Source organism: Vulpes lagopus, chromosome 8 (genome assembly GCF_018345385.1).
Source record: "Vulpes lagopus strain Blue_001 chromosome 8, ASM1834538v1, whole genome shotgun sequence".
NCBI lineage: Eukaryota > Metazoa > Chordata > Mammalia > Carnivora > Canidae > Vulpes > Vulpes lagopus.
The window spans coordinates 62,164,619-62,186,522 of record NC_054831.1 but is presented as its reverse complement, the minus strand read 5'-3'; the positions used below and the strand labels follow the sequence as shown (position 1 = coordinate 62,186,522).

General features: G+C 40.4%; 1 protein-coding gene across 8 annotated transcripts in view; it reads left to right on the top strand.

The window, feature by feature from the left end:
* The window catches only part of NEBL (nebulette), a 344,404-nt gene that overhangs the window by 303,163 nt on the left and 19,337 nt on the right, over positions 1-21,904 (top strand). For 4 of the 8 annotated variants that reach the window (XM_041764977.1, XM_041764978.1, XM_041764975.1 and 1 more), the window contains 8 exons: positions 870-962; positions 3,776-3,868; positions 5,703-5,795; positions 7,133-7,225; positions 8,468-8,572; positions 9,470-9,641; positions 11,959-12,051; positions 13,352-13,501. In XM_041764977.1, coding sequence (XP_041620911.1) covers positions 870-962; positions 3,776-3,868; positions 5,703-5,795; positions 7,133-7,225; positions 8,468-8,572; positions 9,470-9,641; positions 11,959-12,051; positions 13,352-13,501 — 892 coding nt within the window. The remainder of the gene's footprint in view (positions 1-869; positions 963-3,775; positions 3,869-5,702; positions 5,796-7,132; positions 7,226-8,467; positions 8,573-9,469; positions 9,642-11,958; positions 12,052-13,351; positions 13,502-21,904) is intronic. The other 4 variants (XM_041764976.1, XM_041764979.1, XM_041764981.1 and 1 more) reach the window with 4 other exon arrangements.

The window sequence follows — 21,904 nt, the reverse complement described above, 5'->3', positions numbered from 1 at the left end:
ATAGGGAGAAGCAGGCTCAACCCCTGAGCAGGGAGCCTGATTTAGGGCTTAGTGTGGGACTCGATCCTAGGACCCCCGAGATCATGACCTGAGCCAAAGGCAGACACTTAACTGACTGAGCCACCTCTAAATAGATTTGAAGGGAGAGCTTTTGAATAAAGTGAGGGGCCACGATATAGGCTGGTTTTGTATAACATGATTATGTGGGTAGAAGACACATCCTGATTTTATGCCATTGGCCCTTTGATAGTGATCAGGGGCCATGGCCTCTGCTTTCTGTACACTTCCCTCCACGTTACTCTTTGCCTTCTTTTATTGTGGCCACTTTATTTTTTTCCTTATTCTGGATGATATATGTACTGCCACTTAGATAAGCAGTCTTCCAGACTCTGGAGCTAGCCCAGTTGAGCTTTTGCCTTTAAATACATGTTACATTTAAATTCACACACTAATGAGTAGAAACTGCTTTTTGGATAGAAACTTATCAGTTATTATATTACGATAATTTCCAAGGTTGTGTATTTGCCTAATGATAAAAATCTGTTTTCATAAGCAACATTTGCTTATTTTAATTAAATAACTACTATAGTGATGGCTGGGTGAACAGATATGAGTTTATTTGCACTTTGGGTTAAAGGAATCCTGAGAACACTATCACATAAAATACAAGTTGTGTTCCCACTGAAGGAAAGTTAGTGTTGAAGTTTAAACAATTCAACTGTGTAAGAGTTTAAAAAGCAGGATTCTTACCTATCTTTTAAACCATGTGTTGAACAAAACCCACAATTTTGTTTTGTTTTAAATAATTTACCACACTGTTTGTTTGTTTGTTTATTTTTACCACATTATTTTTTAAATACATAACACAGGTAAAATACAAAGAAGAGATGAAACAGGCAACGGCCATTTCCGATCCTCCAGAGCTGAAGAGAGCTAAAGAAAACCAGAAGAACATCAGCAATGTGTGATCATATTTCTTTGCATACTGTTTTCTATTTTATTGGGGGCAGGAGACAATGAGGGCACAGCACTTGTATAGGTGAATCCCAGGGCTGCACACGCTGTTGCAGGAGGGCCAGTTCCTGAAAAGTGGAGATAAGATTTTGCCCATCTTTATGTTGGGCTAACATGACACCTTGTGTGTGCATTTACTGACCAAAGGACATGTTACTGAATGCCTGCTCTGTTCTTGCTCTGGGGGGAATTCAGAGATGAGTGAGATTTCTCAAGGTCTCTGGGAGAAACAGACATGGGAATAAATACCCATTATACATGAAGTGCATTCACAATAATTAATATTGACTGTTCATTACACTTTTGGAGCACATTACATTCAGTGTCTCACTTAATGAAAAATAATTATTCCTTTTGCAAAGTGCTGTGGAAATGCAGAGAAGGAAGGAAATGTCTGAGAGAGAGAGAGAGAGAGAAAGCGAAAGAGAGAGAGGAAGCCCCTTGAGGAAGAGTGACATTTGAGTTAGATCTTGAAGAATTAATAAAAGTTGGGGTGGAGGGGATCCCTGGGTGGCTCAGCGGTTTGGCACCTGCCTTTGGTCCAGGGTGCGATCCTGGAGTCCCGGGATTGAGTCCCGTGTCGGGCTCCTGGCATGGAGCTTGCTTCTCCCTCTGCCTGTGTCTCTACCTCTCTCTCTCTCTCTCTCTCTCTATCATAAATAAATAAATAAATAAATAAATAATAAATCTAAAAAAGAAAAAAAAGGTTGGGGTGGATTTGAGAAATCCATCCATGAGAAAGCACCTTGGCAGAGCAAGCTGAATCTGCTCATGGTCCAAGTCCTGGTCAAGGAGAGGAAGGTTTAATATGGTGAGTGTGTGGGGTAAAGGGTGGCAAAGACCTGATGGTACAGAGACAACTTTTAATTCGGGCCCTGAGGAGGTAGGTCTGGCGTCTCAGTGTTTCCCGAAGTGTGGTTAATAGGTAAGTGATAGGTGCTCCGCCCACGAGCTGGCCTTGGTTAAGGGATTAAATTGTTTAAATGTGTCCCTTTTTCTAAAAGAAATGTTAGTAGTTTTCAATGTGTCAGAGAAATGTAACACTCCCTTAAAATAACTTTATTTGAAAATAATAGTGAGTTAATTTAATGAGAGACTAAATCACAGCTCAGTTAATAGCTGGCCCGCCATATGCCAAGCGGTGTGCGCGTGCTGGAGTTGTGTGAAGAATGTAGATCCTGGTTGGCTGGCTGGTTCCCAGTTCCAGCCTTATTTTGCTGTATAGCCTTTACAAACCACCAACCTCTCCCAGCCTCAACTCCCTCATCTATGAAACAGAGACCAGGGTATGAAGTGAGATCTTGCCTGGAGAACCCTTAGTGTGTTTGCGAATGGATGAAAACAAGACATGAAGAGTTGCCATTATCGGCTTTATGTTGCCAAACTTACATCCCCTGGAAATTGGCTGCACAATTCTCCACATCAGTCATGCCATTTTGCAGATTTATTCTCCTCTGAGCTCTACCCAGAGTAATCTTCCCTTGTATCCTGCCATTGGCAGAGATTACACTAGACCTTTCCTCACTTTAACTGAGACCATTCTCTCAGACACAGAATCTGCCTAAATTCTCAACTACGTATCACAACACAAAGAAAGCCACCCACTGAGGAAAGCAGTCACATGGAAGGATCCTGACCCTTTGTCATTTATTTCCCGGCTGATCAGGCTTCTCTTCTCTGTCATATTTGCTGCTGAGTGTGTGCGCTCAAACCCATTTTATCTGCAGGCCCTGTAGGTCTTGTGATGTCTCACCAAAAAAAAAAAAAAAAAAAAAAAAAAAAAATTCCCTTACACTAAATTTAAACTCCAGAAAATCATTAAGACTGTCCCTGTGGAGTTCCTTATAATAGGATTTTAAGCTCTCATTTTACTTTCGCCTGTCAGAAATTCATTTGATGGACATGCCGTTCTGTTTCTTTGTGCTGGATGCTCATTTATTTCCCAGGGTGTTGGAGAATTGCTGGAAAACTGACCACAAATGTTGGGGTCTGATCCTGCCAGCTAAGGAAGAGCACCTCATAGGCAATAGATCAGACACATTTCCATAATGCTAGTCAGAGCACAGGCCTTCCCATGTGGGAACTTTGCAGGGAAAGGAAACTTGGAGGTGGAGGGTGTGTCTCTGCACTGCCAGTCTGTCACTAAGGTCAAGCATGAGGTTGGTGCAAACTTCTTTGCTAACGAGAAGAATGGAGAATTTTTATTTTTAAATCTAAAGTGGTAATTTGATAGTGTTGCTTTAGTGCTAGGAAGAGATGAATTCACAGAAGGGGTGATTTATTTTTACTGATAACAACCAAACTCAGACCACGGATGAATAATACGATTTGAAGAAGCACCGCCAAAGGTGGAATTCAGAACACATACACAAGAAAGAGCTTGGAGTCTGGGATGATTTTGATGGAGAAGTCTATTAGCAATACCTGTTTCACTTTGAAATCCTAATGAGGATTGTATTTTATTTTTTTAAAGATTTTATGTATTTGGGAGAGAGAGCAAGCGAGCATGAGCAGAGTGGCGAGGTAGAGGTTGAGGAAGAAACAGACTCCTTGCCGAACAGGGAGCCCGATGCACGACCTGATCCCAGGACCCTGGGATCATGACCAGACGCTCATCCCACTGACCACCCAAGTGCCCTCTAACGCAAATTTTAACTAATGAATGCTCTGTAGCCATGTGACATTCCTTTTAATCTGTTCCAGAGGATGGGTGCATGTTTCCTTTGCTTAACTCCACACTGTCTTGTACCTTGTCTCGCAGCTCCAGTACAAGGAGCAGTGCCACAGAGCCACGCCAGTGAGCGTCACGCCAGAGATGGAGAGGGTGAGGAGAAACCAGGAGCAACTGAGTATGGCAAGTGGCCCTGTATTCTCCTGTATTGTCAAACGTTACGTGTTTTTATTCTTCACGGAGCTCTCTGAAAAGCTTGAGCCCTCCACGTGTTGGGTGCTTCTTTTCACAGTTGCATGCTCAAGGGCATGAACTTTGGTTTTGGTTCTCTCATGTGATCCAGGAAATTGGGGACTGTCATGCTATAATTTAGCCATATTTGTTTATTGAAGAAATCTTCATTAATCACTGCAATGCACCAGGCATTATATTGGTACACAAAGGTGGGTGAGAGACTGTTCCTATCCTCAAGGATCTCATAGTTTAGTATGTAAATCTCTACATTCGGGGAGGGACACAGAAAGAAGTGGGTCTGTTGTCAATCTGAGGGGGAAAATTTATCTGTTAGAATAGAGGACCTGGCTTGACTGGGGTTCTAAAATATAATGTCAGGGCAGGAAACCTATAAATAAAATGGAAAACATTAGTCAATCATCAGTGATCTATTGCTAATAAAGCAACAAGCGTTAATGACCAGGAGGTACCTGTAATGTGGCCCCTGTGCCAAATGCTGTGTGTGAATCCCACGAGGTTGGCTGAATTTATTTCTCTGATTTGTAGGTGTGGAAAACTGAGTCTTGGGGAGGTCAGAGGACATGCCAGGGACCCATAGTTTGAAGAGCAGAGCTGGGGTTAGAACCCGGGCCTTCCTCAATTCAGAAATCCCTTTCAGTGGTGCCCCCTACTAGTGATTTTTCCTCCTTTTAAAAATTTTTTTGACTCTTTTATGGCACTTGCACCAAAATAAACCATAGTCTTCTTCCCCAACAGGTAATTCTGAAAGACTTTAAAATTCAAGTGTGGGTTCTTCCAGGTGGGGGAGAAAATCTGGCTGAACAGTGCTTTCTTCTTATAATGTCCCTGGAATGTGGTAGACACAAGGGATCTTTTTTTTATATATATAAATTTATTTTTTATTGGTGTTCAATTTGCCAACATATAGAATAACACCCAGTGCTCATCCCATCAAGTGCCCCCCTCAGTGCCTGTCACCCAGTCACCCCCTCCCCCTGCCCACCTCCCCTTCCACCACCTAGAGTTCGTTTCCCAGAGTTAGGAGTCTCTCATGTTCTGTCTCCCTTTCTGATACTTCCCACTCATTTTCTCTCCTTTCCCCTTTATTCCCTTTCACTATTTTTTATATTCCCCAAATGAATGAGACCATATAATGTTTGTCCTCCGATTGACTTATTTCACTCAGCATAATACCCTCCAGTTCCATCCACGTTGAAGCAAATGGTGGGTACTTGTCATTTCTAATGGCTGAGTAATATTCCATTGTACACATAAACCACATCTTCTTTATCCATTCATCTTTCGATGGACACCGAGGCTCCTTCCACAGTTTGGCTATTGTGGACATTGCTGCTATAAACATTGGGGTGCACAAGGGATCTTTAGCTTCTTTTGACAGCGGAAGCCTCAGGTTAGAATGAGGGTGTAAATGGCCTTCCCTCGGCTGCTGGGCAACTTCACAATGCTTGTCCTGCAATGCCTTCATTCCCTTGTTTCTCCCTTATATTTCCACTGCTTTTGGTCATGGAATTTGCAGTTAGCTTTGCCAATGAACAGCAAAGTATATATTGAAAAATTGTTTTAAAGAAGCACAACTGGCATTTTGTGCTTGCCACGTCAGAAGAATCGGGATCCAGGTGTAGATATGAACTGAAAGGTGGATGCACATCTCCTATGGGGGAAAATGTGTGAAAAGATAGGGTTAATTTTGAGGTTCATCCTCGGTAGTGTGTGTGGGGAGACCATTCTGCTATCTATTAAAATTCTCATTTATCCTCTGCAGGTAAAATACAAAGGAGAAATTAAACAGGCAACTGCAATTTCTGATCCACCGGAGCTGAAGAGAGCTAAAGAAAACCAGAAGAACATCAGTGATGTGGGACCTTATAGCTTTTTTTCTTATGATAGCAAATGTATTATCAACGTGTCAGTGAAGGACCTTATAGCTTTTTTTCTTATGATAGCAAATGTATTATCAACGTGTCAACCTTGAGTTGACAGTTCTGCTCTCAGTTGACTGCCAGTCTACTTGAAAGGTTGCAAGGTCTTAGGTGTTGTAGGTACAGCCAGGCATTCTGTGCTCCAGAGTTCCCAGTAACCTCCAGTACCATTTTTGTCTATTGATTATTGTGTGTCCCTCTTATCTTGTCTGCATGCTTATTATACTTGTAGTCATTCCCCAAAGGGATGCAGAGGTGGCTTCTAGCATTTTGGCCCTTCAGATAAGCTTTCCTGCTGCCTTTCCTACTAGTATGTGTTCTCGTTCATTAGCCTGTCCAATCCCATTATCCACTCCCAGCTACTGTTGCTTTGTTTTTGAATGATGGCTTGGGGAAAATTGCAAAGTGTGCATGCCTGAATAGGTCACATGGGATGGGCCCATTTTTGGGGCACTTATTAAGGGGCTGACAGTTTTTACTCAGGCCCCAACTCTTGGCCTATTCTTACCCTCCTTCTGTTTATGTAATCCATGGGTCTAGTTCCCAGAGAATCATTTTCTGAAGTCATTAACATATAGATTGGCTTCTCTGGAAGAGGAAATCTGGAAATCTGTTAGGTTCAAAGAAATCTTTTATTCTTCCAACCTTTAAAGTCTTCCGAGCAGATTATAAAACAAAGGCAGGCCATTGTTTGGCACTTTTCCTCCCAACTGTATTTTGAAGTAGATGCTCATTGTTTCCCGATATATTTAGAATCACGGTTGACGTAGCTCCATTGCTCTCAGAAAGGAACGTGGTTATCCAGAAGGAAGAGTGGAATAGTGGAAAGCATGCCGATTTGCTTATGGATGACATTGGTCACCATTTTAGGCATCTTTTCAAAAGTTATGCTGCAGTTAATTACTGACAAACCATAACAGTAGGGTTAACAGTACCCATATATGGGTAGGAGTACCTTTAAGTAGTATCTATGAAGATGTTTCTTCTCATATTCCTTTGTGATACATTGCTCCTGACAGCTTTACTGATGGTGTACCCGTATATTTGAGTACATTCACAGTGACTTCATTCCCAGCAATTCAGGCTATGGGATGAGTGAAAATAGATTGATTTAAGTTGCAAGCATTTTAAATATGGCTAGCCCTCTGATGATAGCATTTTCTTTTTTTCATAGTTCCCTTTCTTGGTTAGCTCTTTAAAATAGCTACTGTGAGACTCTTATTTAGGTGAATTGATTCACAGTACTCTTATTTTTTATTCTCTGAAATAATAGGTTTATTATAAAGGTCAACTGGGAAGAGGTACAGCTTTAAGTGTAACTCCTGAAATGGAAAGAGTGAAGAAGAATCAAGAAAATATTAGTTCGGCAAGTCGTTTTATTCATTTTGGTCTGTTACAAAGGATACGTCCGTTATTATTTACTTGCAGTCCTGTTTTTTTTTTTTTTCTTGTGAGAATAAAATATATTTTCAAGCAACATTTGTGGTACATGCAGTAAGTGCATGTGTTATTTCAGATGACTTCCAAAAGCTGCCATTACAAAACTTTACATTCTCCTGCAACCCTTCATTGCTATTTCCAGATGTGACCAATGGTTACATTCAAAGCTTAGTTTTAAACTATATCATGCTCATTTAAACAATGATTCATGTTATTTTAGCCAGTGTCTTTGAAAGTGGTAAAGTCTTTGATGCATAAGCAAAGTGTCATTTTGCAGATGTATTTCACCGAATGTGGATAGCTAAAGGCTCTCAGCAAAACAAAATAAAAAATGACTCATTACTGCAGAGTAAGGACTTAGAGGGAAAAAAAAAATCTATCAATGCATTGAATATAGAATTCAGTTACTCAGTAAAGTCCCTTGTGCACCTCATTGTCTTGTTTGGATGGTACGATTGTTCATAGTAAATATCGGGGCTTCAGTTCTGAATCGCACATATGTCCTCAGGTCCTCAATAATTGCTATCCTAATGTCATGCGTAGCCAGCTTCACAAACAGCAGTGTTCTGCTGGGCAGCTGTCAAGATGAGCTTTTCTGTGCCTGGGAATCAGCATTTAGGTCTTAGAGTGTACAGCTCTCCGGTGGCATTTCTGTCCAGAGATGCTGACTGTATTTGACATAAATTACCTTTAAGCTGTGGCTGCTTAGAAGAAAATTAGATTTAATACTCCTTATTTCTTATCCTCTACAGTGGGGAAAAATAAAAGGAAATAGAGGGATGCTTGGGCTTGGTGTACATTCTTCAACAGTGTTATGGTAAAAATGGGGAAAAAAACACTTAAGTTTCATTTGGTTTGGATTTTTCCTGTTTAAGTTAAGTATGATAACCATTTTTCCTGACTATGTTGTTAGTGGATATTGGTCATTCACACATCTGTTCTTGGTTGATAGAGTTAGGTTGTTTTCGCTTTAGCTTTTAAAGTGAACTTTAAGAATAAAATTTTAGATTGTTCCCCTAGAATGACAAGTAATTCACTGAACAACTTCCCTGGGAAATAATTTTGGATATGTTGTATATGTTTCACTCATTTGGAAAGTTTGAAAAGTTACACGAAATTTTTTTATCATTGTCTTATTGTTAAGTATGTTCTACTATTCGTTTTGCAGGTAAAATATACCCAGGACCATAAACAGATGAAAGGTAGACCAAGTCTGATTTTAGATACACCTGGTCTGAGATATGTCAAAGAAGCACAAAATCATATTTCAATGGTAGGGCACAACCAGCAACTTCTCCTGACTAAAACATACTAAGGAATGGCACCCACCCACCCAGTGTACTGATGGCGTGTTCACCATTAATCTAGATGACTAACAAAGCATAAATGCGAAGCAAAATGCGGATGGACTCATCCTTTTAGGGGAACTTTCTAATCACACTGAAATGTAATGGGCATAGTCTAATAAAGTAATTTTTCTCAGTGATATGTTGAGTGTGTTTTTATTTCTAACATGACTATTGTAAATGCATTTTACAAAAAAAATGTTTGCTTGGACTTCTTTTCAGTTAGTTTTAAGACTGAGTTTGGTGTGTTTACATGTTGCAGAGAATATAAAAAAAAAGTATGTCTTTTAAAGCAGTTTCACGAGCCATCATTTCTATGCCATAAGGTTTGCTTATTTAAAGTGTACAATTCAGTGGTTTGCAGTAAAATTTATAGAGTTGAGTATCACCCTAATCCAATTTCAGAACATGAAAAAAGTGTATGTTTTTGGACAATTGTGTGGAAAGAGCATATCATTCTAATACCTATTAAAGGTTCAAAGATAAAAAATTAATTTGTACCTAAGTTAGTACATTTTAGGAAATTATCAAGATTGAAAAAATACATCTCTCTAACCTTCTCATGGATATACTGGTTTATTTATAATAGAAAAGAGCTGATAACCATAATGACGAAAAACACAATGAAAATATCAGCACTTGGTTTCTGATCTAGGAAGCTGACATTTCAGACACTATTTCTGGAGTAATTGGAAAAGATACATAAATGTGGAAAATAATCTAGATGAAATTGATTCTATAACAGCCGCCATATCAAAAGTTTGTGAACTATGTAACAGCCAGGAAATTCCAGTTTGAGTTACTGTTGTTTTTCTTCTTTTCAGGTAAAATATCATGAAGATTTTGAAAAGACAAAGGGAAGGGGCTTTACTCCTGTTGTTGATGATCCTGTGACAGAGCGAGTGAGGAAGAACACCCAGGTAGTCAGCGATGCGGCCTACAAAGGTGTCCATCCTCACATCGTGGAGATGGACAGGAGACCTGGAATCATTGTGGGTAAGCTGATGGTCCTTCTCGGAAGGTCCACACAGTCCAAAAGATTGTCCTTGGCCTCACTTTAGAATTGGCCTCCTTGTTCATTGGACTGCTCTGCAACTATTTGATGTGGTGCCCAATTGAAAACAAACCACAGGCTAAGTGCTCCTGTTTACACCATGTTGAATGGGATTCCTGGCACTTGCAAATCCTTTCTATTATTGGACCTTCTCTGCCTATAATAACTTTCTGGTCTTGAGAATGTTCTTATTTGTTAAGCAGAGAAGCAGCCATAATATCCGACATGAGTGATAACAAATGTTGAATGATTATGTTGTTTTCCTTTAGCTTATGGATTTGATCAATGCATCATACTGGAGACATCGATGACAATAATAGAAATAATCACATTTCAGCCCTTTTACCAGAAATAGAAGTGCCAGAGAGATTCTGATGGCATTCCATAATATTAATATCTTATATTTTTTTGAATATTATCTCCGAATGGGGATGATTGGGAGCTGTCTATAAGTGCCATACATCGGAAAGAAAGGAAACTTTTGTGGAATGGTGGCTGAGATAGCAGTGATCCCCCCAGAGTCCATGGCAGGGCTAGAAAGACAGTTACTGACTTTTCAATACATATCAATGACCCATACTTCCAAATGTCTATTGTTTAAATTTTTGTAGCTAGTCTGATTCTAAAGCCCAAATAATATTTTTGGGAATCATTCCATGTACTCATGGATAGTCTCAGTGTTAGGTTAGCTTCGTCTTCACAGGGAAGAGCTGATTTTTTTTGTGGGGGGGGACTAGCAAAAGGCCATTTAGAGGTGAGCTGGATGAGGGAAGTGTGTATCTGACAGGGTCTTCATGTTAAACAACGGTAATGAAGTCAGGGCTCTAAGTTACTCGAATCATGACTAAGCGAATCTGAAAATCTTTGCCACAGAGGGATTCCACATACATTATACACTATACCTTATTGGGGCCAGAAATGATGGTAAAATTCTTGCCAGAAACTGGGAGATTGGCTGGACTTTGAAGCTCTCAGAATTCAGTACTCATCACCTTTGGGATAGAAATTATTATTTTTTTAAAAACTCAACATATATGTTCCTGAATTATTCCCTTATTGTGTAATCTGGAAATCAGTTTATCTCTTCTTAAATGAAGTACATTCAACAAACTTCTGAGCCAGGCAGGGAAATGCAGGGTTGGAGATTTTTTGAGTAATGGAGACTAGGCCGATCTGTGCTGCTTCTATTTTTACTGGAGGCTATGCTATTTACTAGTTGTGTAACCTTGGCCAGACTAACTTGGTCTCTCTATGCCTTAGTTTCTCCACTTATGAAACGAGGATAGTAATAGTACCTACTTTAAAAGTGGCACAAAGCACAAGTGAGTTCATGTTGTGATGGACAGTAGTGCCCGGCACCCGGTGAGCTCTGCATACAACTAATCTACTAATTATAGACGTGCCAGAGCTCCACTTCCAGTCCATTAATTCATTGTTTTTACTCAAACTCCATTTCTGTCCATAGCTAGACTTTTCATTCTCCTCTTGTGAATACAGCACCATGCCAATCATTTTTAGGACCTGAGCACCGTTAGCTGGAGGCACAGGTAAACCTGCAAGTTTTCGTATTTGGATTTTGCCTCCAACTAAAGCAGGGATGTGAATTCGTTTGCTTGGTCTGATCGCTAAGTATCCTAGTGAACTCCTCTCTGGTCCCTTTTGAGTGCAGGAAACTGCTCTTTGCTCGGCTTTCCATTCCTCACCGTTCTTGCTCAGTGCCGTGCTTTATTGCACTTTTCCAATAAACTTGTCTTGTGTAGGTTAGCTTGCGCTCATGGGCTCCCAGTGAAAGTGAGGCTTGCCACCTATCTACATTTCAAACACTTATTTTGGGGAGAGAAGTTTTTGTTCTTTGTTTCCTCAGGCAAAGCCCTCTAGGTCACTTCCTATGATTTACTCACGTGTCTTTGATCAGGAATTTAAAGCAAACATGTCACCTCTTTCAGCCTGTGGCGAGCACATGTTTTGGGGGTTCGGGGATGCAGGGAGTTGCCTGGTGTGTTGGGTGATGAGTCACAGGCTCTAGATGGAAGGTCAATGAAGAATAAACCAGGTAGTTTAAGTTTGCTCACAAAGTTTTCTTACCAAATCCTCATGAATGTGACTGTCCCTTGTTCTCCTCTGAAGTCTGCAGTGGGATGGGTTTACCTATTACGTGTTTGCTTATTACATGCATCTTTTTCCAGACTTGCGCTTGACCTTGATGCTGACTTTTTAAAATTCATTCTTGATTTCTTGATTTCTTCCTTCTGGTAAAAGACCTCAAAGTTTGGCGTACAGACCCTGGTTCTGTCTTCGACCTTGATCCCCTGGAAGACAATATTCAGTCTAGAAGTCTCCATATGCTCTCTGGTACTGCTTACATTTTGAGTTACTCTTCATTTACATGGTTTTGTCCTGAAAGTGAAGCTAGTCTGAGCGGTAGAGGCTCATGGCACCAAATGTGTAATGTAAATTTTGAAGTTGAAGATTTGAAAACAACAACAACAACAACAACAAAAACCCAACAACAACAAAAAAGGCTCTGTTAAAGCAACATAGCTTTAAAATACTATTAATCGCTTATGAAAACAAACCTTGCAAAAGGGCTTTTTAATATATCCTAAATTTGTTTGTTCTAGATTCACTTAGAAAGGTGTCCAGAGCTTTCTGATGTCTGCTTTGCATTAATAAATGTGACTTTATAGGTTTTCTGGGCTTTCAAATGCAGTTATTTGGACTGCACTAAAATGCTGAGACATTAAGAAGATTTGTTTCATGGAAAACACTGTTCCAACATTTTAAAGGTAGAAGTTAAGAATTATATATAAAACAGTGGGGAGGTTTTTTATATAGCATCATGAGCCTGTTAAAATAAGATAGACTTTTAGGCACCCTTAAAATTTATCTCTGAGTGTTTGTATAATGCAAAATTTATAGTGTATAGAGCAAGGTTATTTGACTTTTAATTTAGACCACACGTTTCTAATTAAAAGCAAAACCTGAATGGTTTGGGTATTTGGGTACAGTGATAGCATGGTTTGACATTTCAGACTTTCAGATAGTGTTTAACAAACTGAAGCTTTGACGGTTATGAAATTATTTTAAACAATATAAATAGATGTATCATATCCTTTGGGTCTGACTCTAGCCCCTGATTTATACTCTACATTTAATTACTGACATTAATGAAATCGAAAGCCCAAGGCAAAGTAGGGACTGTAATACTTTTGTAGTCAGTTTGATCCACATAATCAGCCAAGTTGTCATTAAATTTTCTGAAGACAAAGAAAAGGCGGCAAATGGCTGTATGCTTGGGGATTCTGGAAAACAATTATGTCTAACCAGAAGTTATGTTTAATAGAAATATTTTAGTTTGCTGGTGTTTTCTTAGTTCTTGTCAATTTCCCATCCCCTATTTCTCCTTTAAAATCTAGACTTGAAATGAGAATAAATGATCGTTCAACATTTATATAGTTGATTCAATGTATGCTGAAGTTTGGTCGTAGGCGACTAGAACTTAAAATAGTTGAGCTTTGGGATTTTTATTTAGTAAGAAACTGTTTTTCTTCCTTGTTAAGCTTTTCAGCAATTTTTCTTTCTTTCTTTCTTTCTTTTTTTTTGTTCTTCAAGTCACTTAATCACAAATCTGAATATTTTCCCTCCAATATAGAAAAGGCGAGTCACTATAGGAGACACCGTTCTCGATCTCACTCAAGCAGTACTTTTGGTACAGGTCTGGGAGATGACAAATCAGAAATATCTGAGATGTACCCTAGCTTTTCATGCTGCAGTGAGGTAACCAGACCGTCGGATGAAGGAGGTAGTGAACATTAACCAGTCTCCAAGAACAATAATTCATTTTTGTAAATGTGTCATAAGTGCATCTAACATTCTTCACCTTTGCACAAACACATAACCTGGGTGTATTTGGAAATTTTAAGTTAAGTTTAGAAAGTTGAGTTCTTTTCAACTACTAATTTGCATTCCTGCATGTTTGTTTTTTCTGTCTTATTTCACTGTTTTCACCGCCAGTGGCTCTTTAATGACAAAAGGGTCTTGGGACCTCAGCTACGTTAGTGTGTTTTACAGTTGCTTGTGATGGACACAGCCAGAGTGGACATTTGAGTTCTATGGAGTTTGTGTCTGATTTCCATTAAGGAAAACCAATCTTAGAGTTATATTTAAGTGGATTAGAGGGGTTGCTCTGAATTTATGTGCATTTCAATATTGATATACGTTTGCAGAAAGAGATAGATCTTGCCTAAAAGAAATTGGATGTAATACTTGATAATATAGACTTTAAAAAATATGGAAAATACTGTTGCTTGTTAATAATCTTCCCTATATTTTATGTAGTCATCCTTTCTTCTGTTTCTGCATCTACGCTGGTGGATGAGGTCTAGACCTTCTAGTTGAAATTGTTTTGGATGTTAAACTACTCTTACTGCTAAAGATGTTATTAAATTTTAAGACTACCGATATGGCTGCATTTTAGTGCCATGGGCAGTGGGGTGAAGGGCCGGAAGCTCAAAGAACTGATAGAGTCCTGAATTTGCTTTTCAACTACAGAGGTCATATTGCTGAAATAAATCCCTAAGGCAGGAAATTTTGTTGTTGAGCAACCTAACAAGGGGGGTGGGGTTGGGGTGGCTGGGGAGAAAGTAAAGTGATTGAAGAAGACCAGATGACACCACGAAAGCTCTTGCATTTGTGTGATTGTTTTTTTCATTTGTTTGAATGAAGCACTTATGAGGTTAAAAATCAGTTACATTCTGTATATCTTAAATTATACATTTAGGCTGGCCTTTGCTTCATAGAAAGGTTTTTGTTTTTTTTCTTTTACATTTCAGCTTTACTGAGGTACAATTGACATATAAAAACCGTAAGCTATCTGAAGTGTTTGTAGGGATGATCTGATATAGGGGTAGTTGTGAAGGGACTCCCCCCATCTAGTTAATTAGCACATCCATCACCTCACATGGTTATCTTTTATTTGCATGTGAGAGAACATTAAAGTTCTACTAGCAAATTTCAACTAGGCAATACAGTGCTATCAACCATCGTCACCACGTTGTACGTTAGATCTTCAGAGCTTATTGATCTTTTTTTTTTTTTTTGTTAAAGATTTTGTTTGATAGAGCATGAGAGAAAGAGAGAGAGCACGAGAGAGCGTGAGAGAGCATACAAGCACAAGTAGGGGGCAAAAGGAGAGGGAGAGGGAGAAGCTGACTTTGTGTTGAGCAGAAGCCCAATGCAGGGCTCCATCCCAGGACCCGGGGATCATGACCTGAGCGGAAGGCAGACACTTAACTAACTGAGCCACACAGGTGCCCCAGAGCTTATTCATCTTATAGCTCAGTTTGTACTGCTTTCTAACCTCCCACCCTCCTCCACCCAGCCCCTGCCAGCCACTTTTATATTGTTACAATGAGTTTACTTTTTTTTTTTCTTTTTAAGATCCCACCTTACTAGAAAGTTTTTAAAGATCTCCTTTCTCTGGACATGGACAATCTCCCCTTCCTGTGTCTGATTCTCTAACAAAGGGTTCAGTGACTTGAATTTTGATTTTGGATTTGGGGTTATTGATTTCTCCCTTCAGCGTCCTCTGTGGTCCTGGAGGTACAGAAGAATGTCAGTGCTTGATGAGATGAACAAAACCCAAAGCAAATACAAGACTACATTTCAATCCATCTTCATCAACTTTACTCAGTCCAGCATTTTGGATTTGACGCAGTGTACATTAGAGATTTGCTTCAGCAATGACCCTTCTACTTTGTGTCTGTACACCCAACACAGCATTCATTCATTTACTCACCAAATGTTTATTGAGTGTTCTTTGTACACCAGCCAAAGAGCCGGGATCTGGCAATGCATAGAGCAGTGAGTGAAAGAGATGTACATCTGCTCTAAGGGGCTGAGTTTGGTGGGGGACCTTGACATTAAACAGATACTGACCCAACTAATATATAATTAAGAACAGAGTACATGCTATGACGGGAGAGCATGAGGGCTACAAGATATGTATAACAGAGGAACTCCATCTGGCCTTGATGTCAGAGAAGCCTTCCCAGGGAAGGAAGATTTGAGCTGAAATGCCAATGCTAAAAGATGTTAATTAGGCCAAGGAGGCTTTGGGAGAAGAATATCTCTGTTCTAGAGCAGTGAGATAGTGTGTCAGTGTCCAGTAGGCAATCTGAGTTCAGAGGGAAGGCTACACAGGAGACTGCTGTGGGAGGCATTGATGAGGTCCGGGGTGAACCTGCGTAGAAGAGAAGGAGAATCCAGACCCGCTCCCCCAGATGTGTCTAGTTCCCCTGCACCTGCCCACTGTCTCCATTCTCCATGGCCAGGACTGCACTGAGAAAACCCACTGTGTCAGTTTCTTTCTTCTCTTCCCAAGCCACTCCTTCATTTTTCTAATTATTTCTAACAAAAGGACACTATGCTATGCCAAACTGAATGAAAAAACATCTCCATTGAAAGATGGTATACATAAATATTCTTACATTATGCCAGAACATGAGTAAGGATAACACATAGTTGGGAAGGAATAATTACATTTTTTCAGACTCCATGGAAGGTGGCAGGGTGGGGGTGGGAAGATTTCTGGCAGGAAGGGGTGTCTCAGTAGCTTAAATAATGTCTTATAAAATGCTTTTAAAAATGCCTTGTCATAGGGCACCTGAGTGGCTCAGTTGGTTTCTGCCTTTGGCTCAGGTCATAATCCTGGCTTCCTGGGATGGAGCCTCATGTCAGGCTCCCTGCTAGATGGGGAGTCTGCTTCTCTCTCCCTTAGCTCTGGTGCCCTCTCTTTCTCTCCCCATACCTCTCAAATAAATAAATAAATAAAATCTTTAAAAAATGCCTTGCCATCTTCAGCCCCCTGTCATAGGGCCAAGATGCTCTGCTTTTAGTGACATTCCCTATTTTGGAAAATAGATATAAAGCAAAAGTAAAGATATGTCAGTAGGTGATATAATGTACATCGAAGAGATGGTGTACTCACAGGATATCTGCATTGATTTGAAAACATTTTGGAATGTATGGCAATATGCTCCTAATTCTATTTATTTTAAGGGAAGCAAGGTACATTCTATCATTTGGCACCTTATGTCTGCATTCAGATGACGAGTGACATACCAAACCTAATATGTGCAAAACAATATGCTCACCCCCCTCCAAAACAAACCATTCTTTCTCAGGTTCCCAGTTTGCTAAGTGGCACCTGCAGCTGTACAGGGGGTAAGGTCCAATTCTGTGGGGTTATCCTCAGCTCCTGTCCTCCACTCACACCCACCTCTAGCCCATTAGCAAATCTTGTTAGCTCTACCAGGAAAAATGTATCCAGAATCTGATCACTTGGTTGTCCCTCTGCCCTGGGTCATCACAGTAGCCTCCAGTAGAAGTAAGACTGGTTTCCTGCTTCTGCTCTTGCCACCCCACACCGCCGACCCTCTGCCCTGCTCTACTCTTCACCTGGCAGCCAGAAGGATCTTTCTGAAACATGAGTTGGATCATGGCATTCTTCTGCTACCATTTTATTCTGAATATAACCCAAATCCTCACCATTGCCTACCAAGCCCTCAACTGCTCTGGGCCTTGGCTGCTACCCGAAGCTCGTTTCCTCCTGTTCTTTGTCCAGATTCCCTGCTTTACTCAGACCTTCCAAGCAAGCTCCCCCTCTGGGCCTTTGTACTTCACTGCCTCCCAACCGAGAACATTCCTTCTCGTCCCTGTATTTGCTTTTGCCTAGTCCCACTTTTCTTCATGATTCTGCTCAGGTATCATTTTATCAGAGACCCTCTCAAATGACCAGAGATAAAGGAGCACCCTTTCTTTCCTTTACTGTCTGATCCTTTACCCTCCTTTTTTTCCTCCATTAGCACTTGACATCACCTGAGATACTATACATCTATTTGTTTATTTGTTCGTCTATCCCTGCCTCGCTGGAATAGAAGCCCTACAAGAGCAGAGATATTGGCTCTTTTATTCACCACTCTATCTCCAACCCTTAGAATAAATGCTCCAGCAAATATTTGGTGAATGCACGAAATGGCCAAATAAATACTTTTTTCTGCTCATTTTAAAAAAATTGAAGTATGATTGACATATAACATGGTATGAGTTTCAGATGTACAACAAACTAATATCTTAAAAACTAGAGCTGCATATATATAAAAATGTATAGTATAATTATTTTTTTAAATGAAAGTCTTTCGTGGAAGGTTTTCAAGGAAATTCTTCCATTTTTGTTTTGATGGTGTTTCGATATGTTTCAGGGACATTAAAGCATAGCTGAAAAAAAAAAAAGAAAAGAAAAGACCTAAAATGGAAACATTCCCAGTGTTTTGCTTTGTTTTGTTTTCCTGACGGACAAGGTTAGGAGTAGTATCCATGACTTCCCAGTGCTTTGAAATTTAGGGTCCCCTTTGAAATGTGTACTATGCTGGGCCCTGGTAAGGAGGTGCTGATTGACTCCATAGAAGTTAGAAACTTTTATGGTCTTGATGACTATTTGATGAAAACCTTTAGTGTCTTTAGTAAATCATATGTATTAGTTTAAATACCATTCTAGAAATTGAAAAGAATTCTAAAACAATCCTGGTTAGTGGTAAGATGAAGAAAAAAGAGAATGTAAGTATTTAAAAATGCCATTTTTTCCTTCAGATTTTGTTGATTTTTTTTTTAAAGATCTAGATTAGGATTTTATATGATGAAATGTGCTAAGTCCCAGAGAGACACCCTTTAGTATTGGGTTATCTCCCTGCTGTCTAGGGGGTTTGTGTGGCCAAGCTGCATGGCAGTTGACACAGTGTTGTGCCACAGGACAAGACTTTGGACTTCACCCTAGCTCTCTGTCACATGGTATGCATTCCCTGGAGGTCATCTAATATTATTAGGCAAAATGTCCTCATCTGTAACAAGAAGGATCTAGAACAAAAAGCTTTCTAAGATATTTTACATTTCCTAAGCTAAGTGCTATAAAGGTATATAACCCCCCCCCCCCCCCCTTCTCTAGGTATGAGACTCTGTTTCTACTCTAAATGTGATCCATTCTACTTTGTGAATTAAGTGGCTGGACAGTTAGGAGAGTCATAATTTTGGAGTCCTTCTTATGAGTCAGGGGAAATTCTGATTCTTGGGACAAAGGGTTAAACAATTGGCTGTTTCCTTGAGGTAAAAGTATCCTGTTTTCATCATTCACATTTGGTTTTCATGAACATTAGCATAGAGGCCCTCTCCTTTCAGTTTTTTTATCATTGTTTTCGTTATGTGTTTCTCAGGATATTTTCCCATCTTGCTTTGATTGCTGAATATTTTCGTTTTCTTATGTGATTATTTTGGGCTTTCTTACTTTTCAGTCTACTTTCCTAGGTATTAAGTTACCAAAGGATTTTCATTTTACATCTCTACTGTGTTACTTTGATTCAATAAAGGAGGCTTTTATTTAAACTTGATCTAATTTTGTTTTGATTCTTGAATAGTATTATTTGAAATTATCATTATTGCCTTTTGGTATCAGATTAGGTTAACTTCTTTTCATTTGACACACAGTTCCTTGAGTGGCAATACTCCTTATGGTTTCTGCTTATTTCACTGCGAGGTTTTCTTTGATCTTTGTGTTTTGTCTTCAGTTCACTTGGCTGCAACATCTCTTTGCTTTCTGATATGACTTTGTATTTCTTTGGTTTCCCCTAACTCACAGTAGCCTGTGTCTCTAGTATTTCTGTGTGTTTGCAATCTTAGCCAGCATTTACTCTTCTTAATGTGAACTTGCATTCCATTCGGCTTCAGGTATTTTGTGTTTCTGCATCCTTCTGGAGCATAGGAGGGTTTGAGAGTGTAATGGGGAAGGAAAAGCAGATGCACTTTTAAAAAATAGACACTTTAGGTTTTCCAACGTTGTGAACGTTTCCATTTTGTTGTGAAAGAATCATACTGGAATGACCTAGTCCTGCCTTAACTGGTGGAAAACAAGTTTCTGAATTCTGTGACAGCCCAAGCAGGACCTATGCTGATAGCATTGCAGCTCCTGTCCTTTAGAAATGTCATTTTTTTCCCTCCAAATTTTGTTGATTTTTTTTAAAGATTTAGATTAGGATTTTAATTTTTTTTATTTATTATTTATGATAGTCACACACACACACAGAGAGAGAGAGAGAGAGAGAGAGAGAAAGAGAGAGGCAGAGACACAGGCAGAGGGAGAAGCAGGCTCCATGCACCTGGAGCCCGACGTGGATTCGATCCCGGGTCTCCAGGATCGCGCCCTGGGCCAAAGGCAGGCGCCAAACCGCTGCGCCAACCAGGGATCACTAGATTAGGATTTTATATGGAGAAATGTGCTAAGTCCCAGAGAGAGGCCATTTACTATTGGGTTATTTCCCTGCTGTTGAGGGTTAGGTTGCAAGAGATGCTTCAGTACCTCCTGGAACTCTTAGTAGATTGTCTTTAGGTGTACCAAGAGGGCAGTGCACCAGTTAGGGAGCCAATTGCCCTAAACCTATGGGTGTTTTATTTTTTTATTTTTAAAAATATTTTATTTATTTATTCATGAGAGAGAGAGAGAGAGAGAGAGAGAGAGAGAGAGAGAGGCAGAGACACAGGCAGAGGGAGAAGCAGGCTCCATGCCAGGAGCCTGATGTGGGACTCGATCCTGGGACTCCAGGATCACACCTGGGCTGAAGGCAGGTGCTAAACTGCTGAGCCACCCAGGCCTCCCGCTATGGGTGTTTTAAAGGCACCCATGACTCCAGCCATTCATTCAAAACCTAAGGGTGCTTTAAAGGCAGCTGTAACTCCATCTGTTCATTCACCAAGCATTCATCTCCTATATGTGCGAGATGCTAGAAATAAAGAAAATAAAGATATAGTTATTGTCCTTGAAGAACTCATACTCTGGTGTGAGAGGCAGATGAATGAACCCATTGCGCTCAAGGAGGCTTTGTGATGGAGTGACACCCAGAGTTAGAATCAGCCAGGTGGGGAAATGGGAAAGGAGTGTTTTCGGTAGAAAAGTAGCATATGAGAGAACAGAGCACATTGGAAACTTGGTGTCCTCTGGCACATCTTCAGCACAGGGGCCGTGTGTCCCGGAGATGGGCTAAAGACCAGACCCAAGTGTGGGGAGGGCCGAGCCGCAGTCACTTCAGCCACAGGGTAAAACTAAGTATCATTTCTGGGCCCTCTGCTTGGGTTCTGTCCTGCAGGAGATTTAGAGGCTAGGTAGAGGGCCAATTCCCCAGACTAGGAGGTAATTGAGTCTCTGACTTGGAAGTTTAATCCACTCTGGGAGCTTGTCTAAGGATCTAGCCTGCATTGGATGATTTACATTCTGCCAAGAGAACTGATGCCATGGGCATCACTTCTGCACAGTCTTGTAGAGGGGTTCATGCTGTAGAGACAGCATTATGGATTTTTATTTCAAACATCACGATGTCTCTTATTGTTGACATTCATCACTGATATAGAAGAGCAGAAACACCAAAATCATAGCACCTTCCTATTCTTTTTTTTTTTTTTTTTTAATTTATTTATGATAGTCACAGAGAGAGAGAGAGAGGCAGAGACACAGGCAGAGGGAGAAGCGGGCTCCATGCACCGGGAGCCCGACGTGGGATTCGATCCCGGGTCTCCAGGATCGCGCCCTGGGCCAAAGGCAGGCGCCAAACCGCTGCGCCACCCAGGGATCCCGCACCTTCCTATTCTCACGACTTCCAGACTCCAGGCGGAATAGCCCACCGCTGGATGTTTAATAGGCATCTCAAATCTCACGTTTGGAACCAGTGTCTTTTTCTCCTGTCTTCCCAAACAAACATCTGTTCTTGTCTTTGTTCATTATCTCAGTTGGTGACACAATCATTCAGAACAAATGCCAACAAAACCGGTGACATCCTTATCACCTTTTTTCCTCTCATTCCTCACTTTCAATCCATCAGTAAGCCTGTTGGCCCCATTCACTGCAGATCTGTCCTAAGTCCAGCCACTCCTCACCAGTTCCAGTGAACCTTGAGAAAATCCCATCCCATCTCTTCGAGATCTCAGAAATGGGCTCCTGGTCTTTGTCATCCCACTCTTGCCCCCTTCATCTGGCCTCTGACAAGCTGTCAGTGATCCTTTAAAAACTTGCTTCAGATCTCATTACTTGCTTACTCAGAATTCTCTAATGGTTCCACTCACATTCTGATTAAAAACCAAGATCCACGGACTACAGGTGTTACATGGT